At 45.2% G+C, this 8,442-nt stretch overlaps 1 protein-coding gene across 2 annotated transcripts; it reads right to left on the minus strand.

The window, feature by feature from the left end:
- Nucleotides 1–60: 60 nt before the first annotated feature.
- LOC130257680 (histamine H3 receptor-like) lies at nucleotides 61–5,770 on the minus strand. 2 transcript variants are annotated; one of them, XM_056500457.1, is made up of 3 exons: nucleotides 5,493–5,770; nucleotides 5,260–5,426; nucleotides 61–3,265 (listed from the first exon to the last, which is right to left on the minus strand). In XM_056500457.1, the coding sequence occupies exons 1-3, from the start codon at nucleotides 5,716–5,718 to the stop codon at nucleotides 2,378–2,380; spliced, it is 1,281 nt and encodes a 426-aa protein (XP_056356432.1). In that variant the 5' UTR covers nucleotides 5,719–5,770; the 3' UTR covers nucleotides 61–2,377. The 2 variants fall into 2 exon arrangements, with proteins under 2 accessions (XP_056356432.1, XP_056356433.1); XM_056500458.1 differs by having other exon boundaries at nucleotides 5,497–5,768.
- Between the last annotated feature and the right edge of the window lie 2,672 nt (nucleotides 5,771–8,442).

Below are 8,442 nucleotides of genomic sequence, written 5' to 3' on the forward strand. Positions count from 1 at the left end.
AACCTTCTGATAAAAGTGAAGAGCTTTGTTTTGTAGGGACAGAAAAATCAAGGCATAGTTACCCTGGCTGAGCTGGGCGGCTGCTGGCATTTCTAGTGTAGGAGTTTGTGATACAGACCCAGTGTTTCTCCACGTGGTGCTGAGATGGTGTGTGCTCACATTTCAGAATGCTTTTATGACATACCTGGAGTGAGGAAGAATCCTGCTGGATTCTGTTCCAGAGAGCTGATGGCAATTGAATTCCAGTGCTGTAGGAAACCGAGCAGTAGAGCAGGGCCAGTGGCAGCTCCTGGGAAGCAGGTCCAGTCCATGGGTTAATGCCAGTTGCTGAAAGTTTTGACTTGTCTGGTTTGCTTTTACTGAACATGGTGTTCTAAAGATAACTGATTGAATTGCATTTCTCCTTGAGTGACCACCGTTTTCTGAAAATGTGTCCTGGCTTGATTGGATAGTACATGAGACTTTGGTGGGATTGTTCAGTAATTTAGTGCAGCTTGTTTTCTGAAAAAGGCACATGCAATCCTAGGAAACAATTGCAGAGTATACAACAAATAGATCATTAATGTACTGATGAATTAGTCTGGCTTGGAAGGGAGGAGGAATAAATGGGGAGATAATTTAGAGACTTTACTTCCCTTCCCCAAGTTTATAATTGATACTAATTCAGAAATCTGTGTTGCTCCGTATCTGTTGAAACTGTTCCTCATAGAACTGTTAAGTTGTTTTGTTGTAGCACATCCATAGCAGAATGTGGTGATGATGTTCATGTGGATACATTCATAGTGTAGGGATATGTCCTCCTTGTTTACAGTGTTTGCTAACCCTGTTTTAGTCCTCAGTGTCAGTCATTGTAACTTAGGAAGTGTCTTTGAAATACCAGTTTTGCGGTTTCAACTGCAGTCGCCCAAGTGTTGTAGATTGGTGCTTTTTCACCCTCTCCCACTTGTTAGGGCTACACAGTTACAACTCTTCCACAGCTCTTAATTACCTTTATTGAAATTTTACAATACAAACAGTTTTACTGCCTGTAAATTTTAAGATTGTACTACCATGCATTTTGACTGTGGCAATGGACATCTCGAGCTGTTCAGTAACTATCACTTGTCAGCAAAGGAAAGCATCTGTTAGGTTATGTAGTAAATGCTGGTGATGGTGGAACAACCTTATATCATTAGTGATGCTCACTGTGACACCCTGGGGGATAAATCTATTCCAAACTCAGGATCAGTTGTATGATGCTCCTGTGGCACAGGCACAATGACAGAGACACTCTTGGGCAGTAGCAAGGCTGTAACTTGTAACAGACTTTGTGTCATGCCAGTTATGATGTATAACCTAGGAAATATCTCAACACTTCAAGTGATACTTTATTGACCACTAATGACTTGATGGATGGCAAGATTCAATGGGTGGGGTAAGGGAAAACAACACTTTTTTTTGTAATCTAGCCAGAAGTAGTAAAGGTCCAACTGTAAATGTCTTAAAAAATTACTGGAAGGGAAGTTTACCTAAAGCTCTGTCATGGATCTCATAGACTACTTAGGCTTACTCTGACCTTGCAGCAAAGCACAGAGTAATGCCCTCAGCCCTGTAAGGAGTAGAGTTTTGACCTCAGTAGATTCCTGCCCATGCAGGATTTGGGTGGGGGGCAGGAAGTCACTGCTGAGGGAGGGAACTCTTAGTGAAACTCTTCCAGTGTATAAGTAACCAGTTCTTGTATCTCCTATTACAAAGCTCAAAACCCTTCTACACTTCTGTTCCTGGACTTTGTTCTACTAAATATTCCACTCTCTTCCATTTCCATCACCTTTTCCACTTAAGTCAGTGGTCCCTTACCTGCTAGTTGCTCAGCTTCTCTGGTAACATCACTGTTGTGCTGCCTCCTGTCCCATGCTCTTCCTGTATTTTTATTGTTGGTCATGTCTTGTCTGGCTTGCTACTAAGTGGAGGGAGGGAAAACATCCTGGACTTAACAACTTCAGCTGATGTCTTGAAGTGGATTTGGGGTAAGATATGACAGACCCAAGATTAATGCTTTCTGAAATTCCAGCAATATTTAGGTATTAAAAGTGACAGAGCCTGAACTCTAATTATTAGCCATGAATGCAGCTTTTTGTTTTCAGCACATCAACACTAGTGCACCATTACCAGAAAATACACTGTTGGTGTAATTTTCTAAAGAGCTTTGAAAAATGACCTTTCTTTTCATTGCTGTGATTTTCCCAGCTACGTTGATGACTGTATTTCTACATATTCATAAGTATCTACACTTGTGCCTACCTACCAGTATTCCATAAATATTTGCAGGTATTGCAATACTAGCTTTTTGGTGCTCCCACCAAATAAAAGATGTACTAATTTTCAGCCTTCCTACTTTTCACATCAAAATATCAGGATGAATTTTGGCCTTTTGTGGACACAGGAGTTTAATGAAGGCTTTCCTAAAGCTCATGTGACACAGTGGGTAGAGAACAGGGTTAATGGCTGAGTTCACCCATAGAAGCCAGAATGAGATCTCATAGAGGGAATAGGGCACACAGTGCCCGTGGCAGGCTGCCCTGATGATCATCAGGAGTGTGTATGGAGCCCAGCACAACCCAAACACACACACAATAACTGCTAAAGACTTTGCTACTCGTTTATCCCGGGAAAGTCTAAATCTGTTTGCCATAATGTTAGCAACATCCACTTTGCTGCTGGGCTGGCAAAGACTTTCTGTTGCTTTGAAGAAGCCATTCCTGGGAGGCCTGGTCTTTACCTCCACCTGCAGGGGTGGAAGGTCATGACTGACACTCATATTTGATGGCTGATTGCCAAGCTCAGCTGGGGCCTGAAGCCCTGGAGCCTTTTTTGGGGGAAGAAGGCTGCTTGCTCTCTTCTCATGTTTGTCTCTGTTAGATGGCTTTACAAAAAACACAGTCTGTTCCCTTTTTTCCCCCTGGAAATTCATTTCACAGTCCTCTTGACAAGGTGAGAGGTTTTCATTTCGGAGCAATGTGCGTTTCCTGATGTTAAGGTAAATACTTAAATTAAAGTACATAACAGTGATGAAAGGTGTAAAGAATTCAACAGTAGAGGCAATCATTAGGAAATACCAGTTGTAGAAGAATTCTGCATGACATTCTCCTTCAAGGAGGATGCTCTTTTGGGCAATATGCTCCCAACTGAGAATGGCTGGCCCATAGAGGAGAAAAGCAGCAATCCATACCGTCATCATCTTCAGTACTGCACTTCTGGTCATCCCTTGCTGGGCCCTGTAGCTGACCTGAGGGACAAAAGTCACACACATTTCACATATCCCAGACAGTTATGTGGCTGCTTTGGAGCATGGCCCTCTCTCTCACTTGTGAGGGTTGGTGAGAGACTGGTTGTGGGATGAGGGTTAGACCAAACTTACTGGTATCACAGAAGAGTTATTTCTGAAATACAGCTTCCAAGGAACCTTATCAAGATGATTGGATAAGTTTTGAGAATATTTATCAGATCTTAAAGCTTAACATCATGCAATTTCTTTTCTTTCTACTTGGTAGAGAGACTTTTTCTTAATGTAAGAATCACACAAAAATTTATAACATCTTCTGTTTGATATACTTAATTTCATTCTTTCATGAAGTACTTGCAGAATTCCTGATTGCAGTTAAGGTGTATAGATGGAGTATTGTGGTCTGCAAAGTGCTTTACAGAAGAATAACTGATTCCCATTATTTAGAAAATAAAGAAGCTAAAGGTGCAGAAATAATAAGTGTGTCAGTAATACTGAGTCAGTAAAGCCATATCAGCAATGGAATTCATCAGAATCTTTAAGTCAAGATCATCTTCTCTGTTCTTATTCCCTGAAATGTTTGTCCCTGAGGCACTGGACAGATGTGCATGTAGTGGCTTGGAATTCACCCTTCATGTCTCCATGGTGCAAGCACACAGCGTTTGGAATATGAAGTCCTCAGCCTTAAATTCTGTACAGGGTTCAGATCTACTGCCCCCCTCTGTGGGTCTTGATCTCCACAGCCAGTGCTCTTCTGGTAGAGGAGTCACAGAGCTGAGGAAACCTGAGTGTGTCTGAATTGGGTCTGATTTTGCAGTCCTTAAAGCTATGAGTGATTTCAGGAGCAGTCTTGGAGGAAGTTACCATTTTCATTGAGACAGAGAATAATTTGGAACTTCAGATATTCCTGTTCATGTGTTCTCATACTGCCCTAACCCAACAGTCATTTTCTGTACTCTTGCTTGGGAGGGATTTTTATATGAGGGATTAATTCCATGTATTTTAAAGTGGATAATTATTTTCATTTATTATGACCAGTTTCCATTTCTGTTTCTGAAACCATCTAGTTTATATATTTATAATATGTGCATAGTCATGAGAGATTGGTTTATGAAAGAAAAATTTGTGGCTAATTCAGAACCTAGAAAATAAAGGAATTCTGAGTGTTGACTGTTTAAGAATTAATCTGTTCATTTCTCTCTTCAAAAAGAAGTTGGCAAAACTGCTGAATTGATTCTGCAGCCTCTCTTTGTACTGTTTGTGATTTACATGAGCAACAAACCTAAATGAACATTTTAAGAAAATGTGGGTGGAACATAACCAAGAAGTGTGTGTAGAAGTGTGAAGCCTATTAACAGGTAAAATGTGTCATTTTGACACCATCCAAAATACTTTGAGGCATTACAATCCAGGTGAAAATTAAGTGCCAAGTCTAATCTGTTTTTAATAAGTGGCATGCTGAAGCTATTTCATTGGCCGTGGCATGGAAATGGCATTTGCATCCTGTGCAAGTTGTTAACTTACAATCTGCCTCTTTTGACCCTTACACAGCCTTCCACATCCAATTCCCTGACAGTTTGATACCCACTGTAAGGAGGTCTCTGCCACAGCTTGGCTGCCTGGGCTATCAGTGCCAGCAGGGGCACGGCTGTGTCCTGAGCCAGCAGCTTTGGTTCAGCTGGGTAATACTTTTAAAGCTTGTTGAAGATGCAGCTGGGGAGGAAATAGGTAAACCTTGTTCCCTCTGCATTCACAGCCAGTTTCTAAAGCAGAGTACCTCTTCCACTGTAAAAGTGAGAAGGAAATTTTCTGGCAAAGCCGATCACTCTCAGAACTATTTCCAGACCGGAGAGGAGCTGCCTCGGTCGCCTCTGTCTCATGTGCGGTTCGAGAGAGGCTCAAGGGCGTTGGAAGCCAAGTGCCCTAAGTAAACCCCGCTGCCTGGAAGGACAACCCTGGAGCCCCTGCCCCCGCCGGCACCGCTGCCCAGCCCTTACCGCTCTGGTGACACAGATGAACCTGTCGAAGCTGATCAGGACGATGTTGAAGACGGAGGCGGTGCACACCAGGTAGTCCACTACCAGCCACAGCTTACACAAGCCCCTGCCGAGCCTCCACTCGCCCGTCAGCACGTAGGGGATGTAGAGCGGGATGCAGAAGCCGCCTGCGGACAGAGCTCGGCGGTGACACGGGCGGAGCCACCCCCGCCCCGCGGCGCCCCGCTACTCACCCACCAGCAGGTCGGCGACGGCCAGGTTCAGGAAGAAGAAGTTTCCCTGCGTGCGGAGACTCCGGTCCACCACGAACGCCAGAATGACCAGGGCATTGCCCAGCACCGTGGCCAGCACCAGCAGCCCCATGAGCGCGGCCAGCAGCGCGGCGGTGCCGGCGGGGAAGGGCCCGCCCGCCGCACAGGCGCTGCCGGACAGGTTGAGCCATGGCCCGTCCCGGCCCATGGTGCCGGCGGACAGCCCGCGGCGCTGCCCGCAGCCGGAGCTCGGTCGGCGGCACCGCCCCGCCGGGCGGAGCGAGGGGCCGGGCGGGGCAGCCCAGCCCAGCCCTGTCCTGCCCGGCTCTGCCCAGCCCAAGCCGCCTTTTGCTGGGGACGGCGCCGGTTCGGCGGTGTGCTGGTGTCCGGCCGTGCTGGGGAGGGGGAGCGCAGCCCCACACCGCGGCCCGGGGCTCTGGGGCTGCCGGAGCGCCCCGTGCCCGCTGCCCGCCCCTCCCCAGTCGGGCAGGGACGCTCCCAGCGCCTCTCCCAGTCTCGCAGTCCGTTTGTTTGCCTGCCCTGCTCCTACCCCGTGGCTCTCTCGGCCATTCCGGCCGCCGGTGCCCTCTCGCCCTCAGGGCTCCTCTGCCGGGCTCGGCCTCTCGCTCCGGGAAGCGCTAACGCGGGCTCGCTGCGCTGCCTGCCTGCTCCGTTCCTCTACACTTGCAGGAACGAAGTGTTCCCGAGACGTCTCTTTGCAGAACTGGCAGTGGCCTTGGGCAGTGTTTGAAGTGCACTGTGGCAGTGATGTGGTTTCGCCACAGCTCTGCTCCCAAAGACAAGCCCAGGAGCGGCCAGGAAAGGGCCCGGGCCCACTCAGCCCTGGCACGGTGGCCGAGGGGCTGGGGAGCAGGAGGGGGACACACTGACCCCGGAGAAACCTGCTCAGGCTTGGTGACTTGAAAGATAATGCAGAAGAGGAAATGCAGCTTTGCCTCTACTCTCCTGATTTGTCCCTCTGGATCTTCATCTGCCTTAAAACACGTGTCCATTGAGAAAACCCTTTGCCACCCTTTCTATGAGAGTTCCGTGGAGGCTGAGAGCACTTTGGGATTTGCTGCCTTCTACGGGGCCCCTTTATCCCTAAAAGACAACACAACTTGCTCAAAACCAATGCAGAATCTGCCCTTAACTCAGCCAGTATTTCACATGTGGTAAACTCTTTTATGAAAGTTTTGCATCTGATTTGAAATAATTTGAATAAGATTGCAGCAGTTTGAAATAAGTTTAGAAGCAATCACAGCAGCTTTCTAAAGAGAACTATTCCAGTGGGCATCACGTAAGACAACAGGAGCAGCTGAATAACTTCTCTATTATTTGTCTGGGGTGGAACATGTGTTCTCAGGGTAACAGTGGACTGGCCTTTTCCTCAGGGGCACAGATCAATCCTTTGTCAATGCTAGAAGTGAAAATTCCAGGCCAGTTAATCTCTGTAAATCAGGAGCTCCGCTGAGGATAGTTTGCAATTTAAACTGCTTGAGATACGGCCAGTCCAGAGACAGAAACAGCATCTGCATATCTAATATATGTGAGGAAAATACTCTTTTGACATATCCCCATATCATTATCTCTCTAAAGCAAATAAGTAAAGCAGTGCAAAACAAAAGTGAAGGGGAAAATGGAGTTTGTTACCACGGTGATTATTATTAGCCTCTGCTTTGGGGGCTCATTTTCTCTACCCTTTGAGCCCCATTGGCAGTTTTCTATTCACTTTAGTTTGGACAAGATCAAGCTTGTGATATTTGCTGCTCTCTGATTGTTTTGTGGTATATAAAAGATAAAGAGTCAGACAAGAGATTCAAAAGAGAAAAAATAAATGTCTCAAGCAGCAGGAAAACATGGGAGATTTTATTCTTTCATGAATAACTGCTATATTCTTTAACTCCTCTAATACAAAATATTTTTACAGCAGCTCAGTAAGTTTGAAGCAGGTAAACTTGTGTTCCTTATGTGAAGTAGCTTTTGTAGTGTTTTTCCTCCTGGCAAATTTTGAGATTCTCTGTAAGTTCCATAATTACCTTGACTGCCTTTTAATTATTGCTGCTTCGGCAAGAGATGATGTCTTAACAAAATTCTCTTCCTAAAAACATGAACTCTCAGTCCATAACTCTGCATTTTGGAGACTTATTGTGCTAGTGCTGTCCAGAGACCTTGCAGACAGCAGATACAAGTGTGACTTAGGTGGACAGCATTCTCAGAACAGCAGGTCTTAAAATCTAGACTTCAAGCATTTTCTTTTACCCTGAAAAAGGATTTTTTTCATGTCCTGTGAGTGCTGTCTTTTTCTGAAAACCTGTTTTGTTCTTTATCTTTCTTTAATCCTTAGAGCAAGAAACGTAAATCATTAGACTTAGTAAAGAGGAATGACAATAGACCAAGAAAATGAAAGATGTAGTGTTGTTTTCCAAGGCATATCAATACCAATGTGTTCTGAAATTTTAACTTTTTCCCCTGTGATTTCCTGATAATTATTTTCACTTCCAAAGACATCCTTCAGTAATTTCTGAGAGCTGTCTGAATCATGCCATTTCCCATGACTCGAGCATATGTGGGTGAGTATATCCAGAGCAATGACAGAAAACAGAATGACTTTCCCACACCGCAGACAGATAACACTTTTCCCAGAACAGGCCAAAATCAGCTTTCAAAAAGACTTGGGAAACCACATGGAGAGGGGGTATACTCCAGCTGGCTGTAGAGCCTGTTGGGCCAGAGGTTTCTGAAGACCTCTGCTGCTATCTTTTTACAGATAAGTAAGGTAATAAATACATTTACATTGGGTCTTTGCTTGAACCTGAAACCAAAGCTAAATAATTATATCTTTTCTGAATAGTACAATGTATGTAATATTCTTCTTGTTCTTTACAGGGATACTTTCAGTCCTAAAATTTCACATGCAGGGTACTTTTCT

Source organism: Oenanthe melanoleuca, chromosome 11 (genome assembly GCF_029582105.1).
Source record: "Oenanthe melanoleuca isolate GR-GAL-2019-014 chromosome 11, OMel1.0, whole genome shotgun sequence".
NCBI classification, from domain to species: Eukaryota; Metazoa; Chordata; class Aves; order Passeriformes; family Muscicapidae; genus Oenanthe; species Oenanthe melanoleuca.